This window comes from Apteryx rowi, unplaced genomic scaffold (assembly GCF_003343035.1).
Source record: "Apteryx rowi isolate R43461 unplaced genomic scaffold, aptRow1 scaffold_19, whole genome shotgun sequence".
Classification (NCBI taxonomy): Eukaryota; Metazoa; Chordata; class Aves; order Apterygiformes; family Apterygidae; genus Apteryx; species Apteryx rowi.
Genome location: NW_020448196.1, coordinates 2841644 through 2854893, shown reverse-complemented (window position 1 = coordinate 2854893; position 13250 = coordinate 2841644). Strand labels below are relative to the sequence as shown.

Sequence of the window (13250 nt, the reverse complement as noted above, 5' to 3'; positions counted from 1 at the left end):
CACATCAGGTGCGCGCATGCCCCATGGATCCACAGAGCAGCCTGCCCTCCTGCTCGGCTCGGGGTGAAACGCGGGGGCCTAGGGGAGTGCGGAGCAGCGCAGTCGTTGCTGCTCCGCAGGGGTTTCCATGCACTCTGGAGGCATCAGGCTGCGGGGAGGCCACAGGCTGCCTTGTTCCCCGGCTGGCAACGTGCGCACACGGGAGGGACTTGGCGCCGAACCTCAGCGCGGGGTAAACCTCCCCCTGCTTAACCCGCTTACTGCTTTTTCAGGCGTTTTCCCCATATGGCGAGCAGTGGGGTTTGCAGTGCGTTACGCCACCTCCCACCGTTTGGTGTGGGGGGTGGCGGGAGGGGGAGATCCCTGCCGCATTTAAAAGGATTTGGTTAAATCCTCTTAGTAAGAGAGCCCTGACTCAGCAGCGCGGTGGGAGGGGGCCGGGCGTTGCAGCGGGGAGGAAAACCAAATTATCCTCGCGGGGCTGGAGCCGCCGCCAACGACCACGCTCGGGCTCCCGGCCAGTGGGGTGGAGGCAGGAGAGCAGCCAGCAAAGCAGCCCAGGCTTCTGCCTTGGGAAGGATCCCCTCTTTCCTAACCAAATTTTAGGAAGCCTCCATCCTGCTGGAAGCAGAAAGCTGGGCCCCGTGGCCAGGGTGGGCTGTGACCTCCCTCCCACGGCGCATGCCTGGAGGTGCCATCCCTGGGTGGGCACAGGGACCTGCCGGCCAGTGTCCCAGCCTACCCGGCACCGCTCTCCGGGGTTTTCCCCTGCATTCAAGCTTCCCCCCCTCAAGTTTGTCCCTCGAGGACTGGCCGCAGCCACCTGATGCTTGCAGGCAGCTTGGTTTCACGGTTGTTATTTATTGCATAAGGTGCGATTAGGCTGCGAGCGCCAAGGTGCTCAGTTGCCGCAGGGGCAGATTACTGAGATTACCGTCAGCCCCGGGGTGCAGTGTCACCTTAGGGGAAGGGCAAAGGCTTAGGAAGGGGAAAACAGATGGAGGTAGGGACGATGTGTCCGTGGCTTGGGACGCAGCCCTGGGCTGCTTTGCAGAAGGGCCGTGACCCCCCGAGTCGGGGGGGAGCGAAGGAGACCCAGAGCGGCTTGCAAGGGGCATGGAGCCGTGGTTTGGGGGCTTCGCTCTGTGTGCAGGTCCAGGCTGGCCAGAAGGACTGGTGCCGCCTGGTTTGTGTGTCTGCAGGGGCGAGTGAACCCCTCTGCCTCCCGGCTGTCCCCTGCGGCTTGCCGGGATGCCTCATCCGGGCCCGCAGGAGTATCTCCATCACATTTTATCCTCCTCATCTCACGGTGTGCCTTGTTGTCCCATGCAGAGCTCCACACAGGAGATTGGAGAAGAGCTGGAGGATGGCGTGATCTACAGCATATCGCTCCGGAAAGTGCAGCTCCATCACACGGCCAACAAAGGGCAGCGCTGGCTGGGGGTAAGCGGGGCTCAGCCTGCCTCCCTTCGCGGGCCGCGTCCTCCACGGGCTGTTTCCAGGCGTTTCACTGCCAGAGGCACGGTGACCTGATGTACAGGCTTTGCACGGGTCAATACGAGCCCACGTCCTGCCCCCTCTCCCCAGGCCCTGTTCTTGGTGCTAGAAGGGTTAAAAATTGGTCCCTTTTCCTCTTTGTCCCTCTCGCTGCTGCTAAACAGCCTGTTTTGGACGGAAGTCTTCCCACGGCTCATATTCGCAGACAAAGCTGCTCCCTGCGGCTGTGCTGGGCTAGGACAGACCCAAGCTGTGTGCAGGGAGCTCAGGGCAGGGAGGGCATGGGGGGACCGCGCGGGGCACCATTTTTTCCGTCTGCCTGACTGCATGGCGTTGCAGCCACTCGGCTGCACAGCCCAGGACCCAGCCCCAGGCCTGGCTGTAACCCAGCTGTCTGCAGGCAGACACAGAGCAGAGGTGACATGAGATGTGGCCGCTCGGGTTCACGGGGAGTGCAAGGAGGAGGTGGTCATGTGGGTTACGGATCTCCTCTGCCCTTCCACACGTTCTTCAGTTTTTCTTTTCCTCCTGCGTTTTTTTTTTTTTTTTTTTTTKCCCCTTTTTCCTTCTGCGTTTCCTGAGCTGAAGGAATATTTGCACTGGGCAAGCCAGGAGCCAGGGCTAAGGGGGAGCTGATGTTCTCCCTACCAGAGACCCACATAGATAGATAGGGTAGGTTTAGCCTCTTTTCAGCACAAAAATTGCCTTGTAAACAGAAAGAAGTCAGAGCATGGTGCAGTGGATCAGGTCTTCCCTTCTTCTCTGTTTGGGACTATAGGAACATTGCCTACCTTCACCTGAGCTTCAGTTTCTGTTTGAAGTGGAGATTTACCCCATAGTACAGGGGTGTTGGGAAGGGTCATGCTATGGACGGAGCATGTCTCCCAGCTGCTAGGCCATCTGTGTTCCTGCCAGTACTGCTTTTGCCTTCCTGAGGTTACCAAGCAGAAGTACAGTGCTTGCAGATGCTGGGAAATGGGTTTCAGCAACTCTGAGGCCTTTCCTGGGACTTTCCAAGTGCTCAAGTCTTCTAGGCTGAGTTGCCGATCATTTGGTGTCCAAGGGGACCTGGCCTCCCTTTCAGCCAACTCTCTGCTTGTGAGCCCACATGGCAGAGCAGCACCAGGCATGTCACGAGAGCCCCAGGTGTTGTGGGACTGATCATGGTCCCACCTGGAGGAGGGCTCCCAGCCTAGACCTGAATGGCTGCAGGCTAAGCTGGTGGGACAGCATTGTGCTAGCATGTGTCTGTCTTCATCCAGACCACTGACTTCTGCTCCTGTCCCGACAGTTTGAGAATGAGTCTGCCTTAAACTTGTACGAGACGTGTAAGGTGCGAACGATAAAAGCTGGGACCTTGGAGAAGCTGGTGGAGTACCTGGTCTCGGCCTTCAAGGGCAATGACTCCACCTACGTCACCATCTTTCTGTGCACTTACCGGGCCTTTGCTACCACCAAGCAAGTGCTGGACCTGCTGCTTAACAGGTGAGGCTGGCTCTTGCCCCAAAATGCGCTGGTAGTGGCTTGTCCCCTTGGCAGGGGAGCTCCTGTGGCTTTTGCTGCTGGCAAGCCATGGGTCTTTGCCTGAATGGGATCTGTCCCTTCTCTTAGCCCCACCAACATAAAGGTTTTCAGGCCTCTGGGAGAGAGCTCTGCCTGAGCCTTCCTTGCCATTGTTCGTCCTGCCATCTGTGATCTGAGCTGTCTTGCTCCCCTCATCTCCTCCACGTGCTCCGTCTCCTTGTGCGTTCCTACCCAGCGCGTCTGTCCATCCTGAGCAGCGGGACAGTGTTTGTAGGAGTACAGAGCCAGGGCACATCTGCTGCTGTGGCAGACTGGGGGGAGCAGGACAGCGTGGAGTGGTTCATCCTGAACCCCTGCCAGAGCTGGTGGGTGACATGGAGGGACAAGACCCAGAGCTGAGAGGCAGCAGACTCGAACACTCACTGTCTCCTCATTGCACTCCCACCAGGTATGGCAAACTCCACGTGCAGGCGAACGGGGACCACGCCAGGCATGCTGTGGACGAGAGGATGGAGCTGAAGAAGTGAGTAGGACCTTGCTGTGGGTGGGGGCTGCATGGCTGCATCTGTTTCTCTTGGCTTGAAGTGGCTAGTGTGGAGCCTTCTTCAGAAGGCAAAAACCTTGCAGATGCTGGAGACAGACTTCTCGCTGTGAGATCAGGACCCAGAGGCTGGAAGTGGAGATGACACTGAAATGAGTTGCCAAGACTTGATCCAGTTCCCAGCTGAGGCCCCTGGGCTGGGAGGGTTTCCAGAACGGAGGAGTTGAACCTAACTTCTTGTTTTAAGCACAGTGCTGTGTTTCCTCTCCTATCTAATCTTTCTTGGGACTGGCTGGGCTGTTTGCCCTGTGGCAGCAAGTTAGAGATAGGTGGCTGTGGTGATAGTTCTTCAGTTGTACGATGGCACGTGTTGTCCTGCACTCCTGGTCCCCAGGGTGCATGGGTGCTCACAGTTTTCAAGTGACCCCTGCCTCTCACGCAAGCCTGCCCATGCTCCCCCCTCTCCCTGCAGCACCATTTCCTCCATCCTGGGCGCCTGGCTTGACCAGTACTCTGAGGACTTCCGCAAGCCCCCGGACTTCGCCTGCCTCAAGCAGCTCATCTCCTATGTGCGCCACAACATCCCCGGCTCGGACCTGGAGCGCCGAGCCCGCATCCTGCTGGCCCAGTTCCAGCAGCAAGAGCACAGTGAGACCGAGGCAGAAGGTGGGGGGCTGTTCCCCACTCACCGTGGGGGGTTTGGGGCTGCCTGGGAGGAGAGTGGTACCCATCAGCGTTGAGGGTCTGCAGACCCTCAGGTCTCACCGTGTGGCTAAAGCCACATAAACCCTAACTACAATTACGTGGGGATACACAGGGAAGTTAATCCGAGTGAACTAGAAGTGGGATTTCTAAATGGATTAGCTAATCTGCATTTAATCCTCTGCAGACACTTGCATCCAGAATTAACGTGGCTCTACTTTTATCTCAGCCTAGAGATGGGAAACCAGACTGGAATTAAAAGCGCTTGAGTTGGGATGTGGGTGTTTGCAGGGGGCTAGCATGAGCCGCGGCATGAGGGCCCGGGGGTTAGTTTGAGCTGTGGCGTGAGGGCCCAGGCTCGCGGCAGTGCTCAGCTTTGTGCCTGTCTCTCGCAGCTGTGGACCACAGTGGCTGCACGTTCCAGTTGGTGGAGGAGAACGGGGTTGGGGAGGGGAAGTCGGACTTCCTCTCCTTCTCCCCAGAGATGGTGGCAGAGCAGTTCACGCTGATGGACGCTGTGAGTATTTGTTCGACAGCCGACTCGTTGGCTGCTGTGTGCTGGGGCGCAGCGCTCTGCCCACCTGCTGGTCTGGGCACAGACCTTTCGTTGTCTCTTCTCTTGCTCCCCGCTGTGCCTTTTCCTGCTTGTCTGCTCTCATTCTAGAGATCCCAGAGACCCATCTCCATCCCTTTGTTTTCCAGGAGCTGTTTAAGAAAGTGGTGCCTTACCACTGCCTGGGCTGCATCTGGTCCCAGCGAGACAAGAAAGGCAAAGAGCATCTGGCGCCCACCATCCGTGCCACCGTCTCACAGTTCAATAGCGTGGCCAACTGCGTCATCGCCACGTGTCTCGGAGACCGGTCACTGAAGCCGCAGCAGAGGGCGAAAGTGGTGGAGCGGTGGATTGAAGTGGCTCGGGTAGGACTGCTCTCCGTCCCGCTGGCCTCCCGCGTCGGCCCAGGGCTGGGGTCTGCAGTGCGCGAGTCCCAGCAAACGCCTTGAGTCTGTCTCCTGAAAGACAGCTCTGTGCAAGGGCATCCAAGTGGGGATATGCTCTCCTTGAAAAAACAGTTTGCATGGAAGATCTGAAGTGTCATATGATGTAAATTGGTGCAGGGCTGACTGTCTTGCTTTAACACTGGCTCCTGCCATCCCCTTGTCTGCCCCCAGGAGTGCCGCATCCTGAAGAACTTCTCCTCCCTCCGAGCCATCCTCTCGGCTCTGCAGTGTAATGCAGTTCACCGGCTAAAGAAGACCTGGGACGAGGTCCTACGGTAAGCAGCGCCCACTGTGATGTTTTGAGGGAAAGGCTGCTGCCCCGGCATTGCGTTCGTTGTGGTGGGGGCCGATGCCGTGGGATTGTGCTGCAGCTGTGTCCCTTGAATGCGTAGATGGGATCATCTCCTTGGCTCCAGCATCGCCTCTTGGAGTGTGTCCAAAACCCAGGGACCAGCTTAACATGTCAGGGGTCTAAGGAGGGTGAGGAAATAAAAGCAGCATTGCTGCCTCCTCCCTTCCATGCAAAACACCCTGAGATATCCCTCAAAGAGCCAGGCCCCGCTAGAGCCACGAGTGTTGATGGGGGGCAGTCAGATGAGGAGCAGAGAGCCCCCAGCTGCACAGTGGTGTCATTGCTCATTTTCCTCTCGGTCTCTCCCTGCGCAGGGAGAGCTTCCGCACTTTCCACGAGCTGTCAGAAATCTTCTCCGATGAGAACAACCACTCTCTGAGCCGGGAACTTCTCATTAAGGTACGGGGAAGCAGGCGCCTGCCTCCCACGTTGCTGTATCTCTGCTGGGGAGTTTACGCTGATGCTGGCGGAATTTCCTGCCTCGCTACCCCTCTGGCAGCGCCGCCACGGTGGAGCCGTCAGCGTGCGGGCAGGGCACGCTGAATCTCGGGAGCGGGCGGTGCATTTGCTGCCAGTGTTTACTGCAGGCTCGGGAGAGTCCTGTGCGACCTTCCGAGCCCGCTCCACGTATCGGCGCGGCTGTGCGTTGCCCATCTCTCACCATGCAGGGCGGCTCGGGGGTGTGCGTGGTCTGCAGAGGGGTGGCTACCAAAAAAGCAGCTTGCTCACTCAGCTCTGCCCGTGCAAATCTCGACCAGGCCTGATTCTGCCTCCGCTTGCGTTCGTGTGAGCTCAGGGTTGGGAGAGACTCATCATGCGGCAGTAGTTCAAACCTCTGCCGGGCCCGTGGAGAGAGCCAGCTCTCAGGCGTTTCTGAATCAGCCAGGGCAGGGGTAGCTTGTGTGCCGGTTTCAGACGGGGCTGGCTTCAGACGAGGCTGGGCTTCCCGTTCTCCACCCAAAGTCGTCACTGCCCGAAGCTCTCAGAGCAATTTGGCAGGTAGAGATAAGCTATTGGATGTGATCCCATGCACCAGATGCCGGCTTCTCCCCAGCGGCAGCCACGTTTTAACAGCCCGGTGCAAAGGGCAGCGCTCTCGGGCGGCTTCTTGATTTAAGGTGGGGTTGTGGGGGTTGTGGAAGGCAGCTGCAAAAATGCCCTTTCCCCACGGGGCCTTCCTTGGCCTTGCAGCCGAGCTCCAGCTTGGGGGCTGAGCTCACACACGATCCGAAAGGGAACAAAACATCCCATTGAGGAGCTGTTTATGCGCAGAGCCGAAAGTGGGAGCAGCACTTCCTATTCACTAGCGCTGTCCTCCCCGTTTGCCGCGAACAGGCTCGGCTTTGATTTCCTCCCCTTCCCCTTGTCTGCGAGGGAAGTCGTACCAATAAAAGTGGGTGTGAATATCAGCTAATCTGTCAGTGCAGTTTCCCATATGGACGTTTGTTATCTTTTGTCAAATGGTCTTTTTTCCTGGTTCAGTTCTGTGCTATCTTGTAAGGTGATTTCGTGGTGATCTGTGGCTCTTTCAGAGTGTTTTTTTCCTGAGGTTTTGAGCTCTTACAAAAGAGAAAAGCTCTTACAGGATGAAAGAAAAAGTTCTTACAAAATGAGGCAGTCTCTTATCTCTGTTTTACTGAATCGGGAAACCTAGGCACAGAGATAAAATAGTGCAGCGGAGCTTGCTGGCAGGGCAGGATGGCACCCTGCCCTTTGCAGGCGGTGCGGTGCCAGCCCTGCGCGCGGGGCTGCGGCGGGGGGAGCCCTGCTCCCGGCGGGGGCTGCTGGGCAGGCGTCCCCCCCGCGCTGACCCCCGCCTCTCCCCACCATCCAGGAGGGCACGTCCAAATTCGCCACCTTGGAGATCAACCCGAAGAGGGCTCAGAAGCGGCAGCAGCAGCAGCGAGAGATGGTGAGTCGGGCACAGCCGGGCCCCGCGCTCCCTCCCCGCTGGCTGCCGGCGCCGCTCCGGCTCTGTGCTGATCCTGGCTGTCCCTTGCTGTCCCCCCAGGGCGTGATGCAGGGCACCATTCCCTACCTCGGCACCTTCCTCACGGACCTGGTGATGCTCGACACTGCCATGAAGGACTTCCTCGACGTACGTACCACCCTCTGTGCCCTCCTCCTCCTCCTCTTCCTCCTTACAGCCGTCCCCAGAGCCTGGGGTGACATACAAAGGGTTGCATCCCTGGGCATCCTCCACCCCACACTACACCCCTGTGCGTCCTCCATCCGTCACTGCACCTCCCTCTGCGTGTCTTCCATGCGTACGTCCTCCATGTGGCGGTCCATGGCGATGGCCCGCTCTCGCACTGCCCCTTGGTGGGGATGGCTCGCACTGCAGGCAGCGGGATATGGCCAATTTTCCTTTTCCTGCTTCACACTGATGTCCAACTCTTTTTTTTTCCAGGGAGGACTGATCAACTTCGAGAAGAGAAGGAAGGTGAGTGCTCTTCTCTGATGGCCGTATGGCTGGGTGGAGGGAGGAGGCTGATTTTGCGCAAGCCCAGGCTATGCCAGTCACTTTGGGGATGATGATCCCTTTTCTTCCTTTGCTGTCAAGTTCTCTAATATGTGGGGGGGAGATGCTGGGCCTTCATAGGCATTTCCATGCGTGGGGCTGGGCTGTTTGGGGAGAGGGCTGGGGATGGCACCGGGCAAACAGAGGAGGTCTCATCACCTCCATTCCCAGCAGGAGTTCGAAGTCATCGCCCAGATCAAGCTGCTTCAGTCGGCCTGCAACAACTACAGCTTCACGCAGGAGGACCATTTCGTGGACTGGTTCCACAGCCTGGAGCGGCTGAGTGAGGCCGAGAGGTGAGCGTGAGTGGGAGACACTGCATCTCGTCTCCTTCGGCTGCTGAAGAACAGCTTCCTCATCCTCAGTGTCTCGCTCTGCCTCCCTCTCCCCGCCAGTGCAGCGCTAGCCGCATTGAGGGGGAGCGCAATGAGCTGAAACCCTGTTCTCTCCCCTCCCAGCTACGGGCTGTCATGCGAGATCGAGCCCCTGTCGGAGTCGGCCAGCAATACGTTGAAGGCAAAGAAAAACACGGGCATCATCAAGCGATGGAGCGAGTGAGTCTGCTTGCTCGTCCTGGCGGACGCGGGGCAGGAGCCTGTACCGCCAGTGGGGATCCTCCGGCTGTGTGTTGAGGGTGCGAAGGTGGCCGCTCTCCCGCTGGCTTAGTGCACCCTTGCTCTCTTCCCTTCTCACCCTGCCCATGTCCCTCCCTCTCTCCTGGCAGCCGGCAGCCGCCAAGCACCGAGCCCTGCGCCAGCGGCAGCTCCCACTCCAAATCCTTCGACCAGCTCAAGTGCGGGCAGTACCTGTGCAGCGGGGACACCACCGACTCGGTGAGCGTCACGTCCGCTGGCTCCAGCAGCTCCGACGTGGAGGAGATCAACATCAGCTTCATCCCCGAGTCCCCCGACTGCCAGGAGAAGAAGGTACGGGGCAGCTCGCAGGGCCCTGCCTGCGCCCCGGGCGTCAGCAGGCAGGTGCGCCCATCGCGCGGGGACGGCCCTGCGGCTGGGGCCGGGGGGAGAGCGGGAGGGGGGCCCGCGGGGCTGCTTCCGACTCTCTGTAGCTCGGGAGGCCCCTGCCCTTTGCTGCTCCGGCGGAGGAGCTGGGTTTACCTTGGAGCCACAGGGCTCCTGCGTCTCCTCTCTCCGGTGGCTGGACCTCGTGTCGGTCCCCCACTGTCACAGCTCAGTGAGTTCCTCTGACCTCCTCCCCCAGCTCTCGTACGCCCCGTGTCCGGCTGACGGAGGAGCTAAACCCACCGTGTCCTCTCCGTTCCCTCTCCCTGCTCTCCAGTTCTGGGAATCCACCTCTCTCTCCTCCCTGGACACGTCAGGGATCGGCTCAGGCTCCAGCAGTGCCTCATCCTCTTCCGTCTCCTCCACGCCAGTGACGGCCTCCCGTACCCACAAGCGCTCCGTCTCTGGCATCTCCAGCTATTCATCCCTCTCGCTGCCTCTCTACAACCAGCAGGTCGACGACTGCTGCATCATCCGCGTCAGCCTGGCCGTGGACAACGGCAACATGTACAAGAGCATCCTGGTTAGCACAGGGCACCGGCAGTGACTTCGGGGCGGGCGGGTCTCCGGGCCCAGATGCGGGTCTGAGACAGGGGCGCGTGGGGAGGAGGTGCTGGTAGGGCTCCCTGCACGAGGCCAGCCTGGGATAAAGCCAGTGTCGGGATGCGGGGAGGGTTGGGACCACTGTAGTGCGGTTTCTGCCGGTGGCTCATCGGCGTTTTGCCCCCCACCCTGGATTAACGAAGGTTCTGCTCTCACAGGTGACGAGCCAAGACAAGACCCCAGTCGTTATTCGCAAGGCCATGGCCAAACACAACTTGGATGGGGACCGGCCTGAAGACTATGAGCTCGTCCAGATCATCTCGGAGGAGAGAGGTGCGTGCTGGGGTGCGGGGGGCTCTCCTGGCCCAGCCTCCGTCCCCGGCTGCAGCAGGGGGAGCGCCGGGGGTCAAGCAGGGCTGGGAGGGGATGGTGGATGGGTCCCAACCCCGGGGGCGGCTCTCTCCCCCACCTCTGGGCCCCCCTTGGGACAAGGGTGCCCAGCTGATCCCCACCCTCGGTCACTTCCAGAGCTGAAAATCCCCGACAACGCCAACGTCTTCTACGCCATGAACTCCGCCGCCAACTATGACTTCGTGCTCAAGAAGAGGGGCTTCTCCAAGGCAGTGAAGATCAAGCACGGCTCTAGCTCCACCCTGCCCCGGATGAAGCAGAAAGGCCTGAAGATCGCCAAAGGCATCTTCTAGCCGCAGCCCCACTGCCACCCCTCACCAACAGGGCCTCGGGGGCCGGCTGCTCCGGGGCCGCCTTGGTGCTGCCCGGCATGGCGAGAGGAGCTGCCCCAGCCTGCGGGAGATGGCGATGCACCCTCTCTTCCAGGGAGCCTCCAGGGCCTGGGTCGCTGCGGCTGCCCACGGTGGCGGCCTCTCCCTGCACGAGCTCCCGTTTCAATCAGGTCTTTTTTTCTACGCAGGAAAGGCGGCAGAGGGATATTTCTTGTGGTTGTGGGGTTTTTTGTTTTTTTTTCTTCCTCCTTTTTTAATCTCTCCTTCCACGGTGCGACACTAGTCCAGCCGCCGGCCTGCCCAGAGCTGGATCCCGCCTCTCTGCCGTAGGTGCCTTGTGTCCGTGCGAGCCGGAGGACCGGCGACTCGCAGAGGGGCCATTCGCCACAAGCCAGCATGGGGCCGTCCGCAGTGGGGCTCCCCGTCCCAGCTTTGCCGGCTCCAGGCGTGGTTTTACCTCCAGATCCTTCCTCCCTCCTGGGGATACGCTGGCATCGCCGCCTCCTCCCGCCCTCGCCCTGGGAGAAGCTCCCAGAAGGGAGGCAAGCGGGGAAGGACGCAGCCGGGCCCCCGGTGGGGGTCAGCCCCGCAGAGGGAGCGTGCCGTGCCACAGCTGCCCGGAAGCCGGCACGTCCTCGCGTCGGACTTGGGGGGCCGGCGTTCAAACCTGCACCAAAGATCAAACGCCAGCGTCTCCTGGGCGGCCGGGGGCACCCTCGCCGCCCCCCCAGCGCTGCCAGCGGAGCGAGGAGAGCCCGTTTCTGTCCGGACTTGTGTAAATAGGGACCTGGCGGCTCCGCGGGGGGGGGGCGGTGGGAGAGCTCCTGCGGGGCTGCTCCGCCTGGTCCGCCTCCCACCGCCCGACCCGCCTTGGGCTTTAACCAGGCTTTTCCAAACACTGACCATGGAAGAAACAGCGACGAGATTTTTTTTTTTTTTTTTGTATAAAAAAAAAAGTTTACTTTTTTTTTTTTGGCAATATTTATTGGTTGTAAATAGAAAAGACAATTGTACATTTACTAACCCAGCCTTCCCCTGCCCCGCAGTTCCTCTCCTTCCCCCTCCTTGTATTTAAGGCTGCCGGGAGGGACACCTGTAGCAGCTGCGTCCTCCTGCCACGCATGGGGGGTGCCGGCCCCTCTGCGCTCCCCTTCTCCCTCCTTCCTTCACCACTAACGGCTCGAGCAGGGGCGCGGAGCTGCCTACGTTTTAACCACTGTAAAAACACTAACCAAAGGGGGACCGTTTTTGTTCCTGGACCTGCTGAAGACTCTCTCTCTTGTTTAAACACTTCCTTTCAGAACATCTTTTTTTTTAATTTTTATTTTTTTTTATTATTTTTTTTCTCCTCCCTGTTTTTTGTGCGTGTGTCCATGCTGGTGTAACGCGGTCCAGGAGACCGGGCGGCGTGTGTGGAGGTGGCCGCGCTGCGACATGGCCACCGTCGCCACAGCGCCGTGTCGCAACATGGCCACCGTAGGGCGGGGGGGAGCCCAGCATGGACACAGCGTGTTGGAGAGAGGGCGGCCGGGCCTGAGCTCTCAAAGCCGCGCATCCCCGGGGCCCGCGCTGCGCATGACGGGGGCCGTCGCCTCCCTGACGCCGCGGCTTTCCCCACTTGCGGCCGCACGGCCTCTCCTCCTCCTCGCGAGCGCCGACCTTTGCCGCCTCTGCGCCGGCCGGCCTGTAGCCTCCGCTGCCACGGCCGCCCCGCGGAGGCAGAAAGTGCCTGAGGTAAGATCCCCCCGCCCCAGGGCCGCCCTCCTGCCCGGCCCGGCCCGGCCCGCGCCATGGGGAGTTTTGTAACACTGCGACGAAGGCGCGCGCGCTGCCCGGTGTGTGACTTGTACACTGCAATGTAATTAGTCTTTGCAATAAAACGCCGATGCTCACATGTCCCCGCCGCCCCGGCAGGGTGGGTGATGTTGTCCTTTCCCGGTTGCGGCAGGCCGGGGGATGGACCCAGCTGTGCCGCTCGGGTCCCTGCGGAGGTGGCGGTGGCTCAAGGGCAACCTGGCCTTGGGGCATTGGTGAGCTCTGCAGAGCTGAGCTCTGTTTTGTGCTTAAATTAAGAAACGGGCTGTTCTGGTTGAGGTACTGGTGCCTGATTTCAAGCAACCCTGCTCTCCTGAATCTGTGAGTTGCTGGAGTTTGCGCGTTTTCTGGTAGCAGTTAGTCTGGTGTCTTATTTACTGATTTTGTAAACCAGCAGTGGTTTTAAGAGCAAATGTAATGGTTGCTCCAATGGTCTGGAGACAGAGGTCTGCTGTGGTTCGAAGCGTTGCACCTCCAGCGCTCATTTCCTACAAGTGATTATCATCTTTCTTTTTTATAATTGCACGCAGACATCAGTGGAGATTTGCTTGTACGGTCTTGTGATTCTGGGTGTGGGTTTTAAAGATGCAGCTCCAGTGCCCAGATTTGCTCTGTGCCTTTGGCTGCGTAGGTTATTCTGTTTTAAATCTGAGATTTCGAAAGAGTGAGGATCCTACCGTGCAGATGGAGTCTGAGAGTAGTTACCTGCTCAGGCAAAATTTAAACATCCATGTCCCTGCAGTCTTCCAGGGCAGAGCAATTTAGAAGACAACAGGGAAGTAAGTGAATTCTGGTACAAGTGATACCTGATTTCTCCTGTTGACAGGAGTCCCTAGGACAGTAGTAGGTTTAGGAATCCTCAGAAAGTTCAAGAAGATTCTAGAAAGCTCTGAAGAGGTTCTAGATTTTAACTTCCTAGAAAGTGCCAGAATTTTTTTCAAAAGGTTCTGCATCTGGCTCTTGAAAATACCCGGAGAGGTGCTAGAAAATTATT

At 59.1% G+C, this 13250-nt stretch overlaps 1 protein-coding gene across 5 annotated transcripts in view; it reads left to right on the top strand.

The window, feature by feature from the left end:
• Positions 1 to 12333, top strand: part of RALGDS (ral guanine nucleotide dissociation stimulator) — a 29011-nt gene extending 16678 nt beyond the window's left edge. The window contains exons 2-18 of one of the 5 annotated variants that reach the window (XM_026062032.1): positions 1333 to 1443; positions 2789 to 2982; positions 3470 to 3544; positions 4035 to 4228; positions 4660 to 4781; positions 4967 to 5182; positions 5435 to 5538; positions 5930 to 6014; positions 7450 to 7527; positions 7627 to 7713; positions 8026 to 8058; positions 8311 to 8432; positions 8595 to 8690; positions 8861 to 9062; positions 9607 to 9678; positions 9917 to 10031; positions 10227 to 12333. In XM_026062032.1, coding sequence (XP_025917817.1) covers positions 1333 to 1443; positions 2789 to 2982; positions 3470 to 3544; positions 4035 to 4228; positions 4660 to 4781; positions 4967 to 5182; positions 5435 to 5538; positions 5930 to 6014; positions 7450 to 7527; positions 7627 to 7713; positions 8026 to 8058; positions 8311 to 8432; positions 8595 to 8690; positions 8861 to 9062; positions 9607 to 9678; positions 9917 to 10031; positions 10227 to 10402 — 2082 coding nt within the window. In that variant the 3' untranslated portion in view covers positions 10403 to 12333. Of the gene's footprint in view, positions 1 to 1332; positions 1444 to 2788; positions 2983 to 3469; positions 3545 to 4034; positions 4229 to 4659; positions 4782 to 4966; positions 5183 to 5434; positions 5539 to 5929; positions 6015 to 7449; positions 7528 to 7626; positions 7714 to 8025; positions 8059 to 8310; positions 8433 to 8594; positions 8691 to 8860; positions 9114 to 9354; positions 9679 to 9916; positions 10032 to 10226 lie in introns of all 5 variants that reach the window. The other 4 variants (XM_026062031.1, XM_026062029.1, XM_026062030.1 and 1 more) reach the window with 4 other exon arrangements.
• Positions 12334 to 13250: the final 917 nt, after the last annotated feature.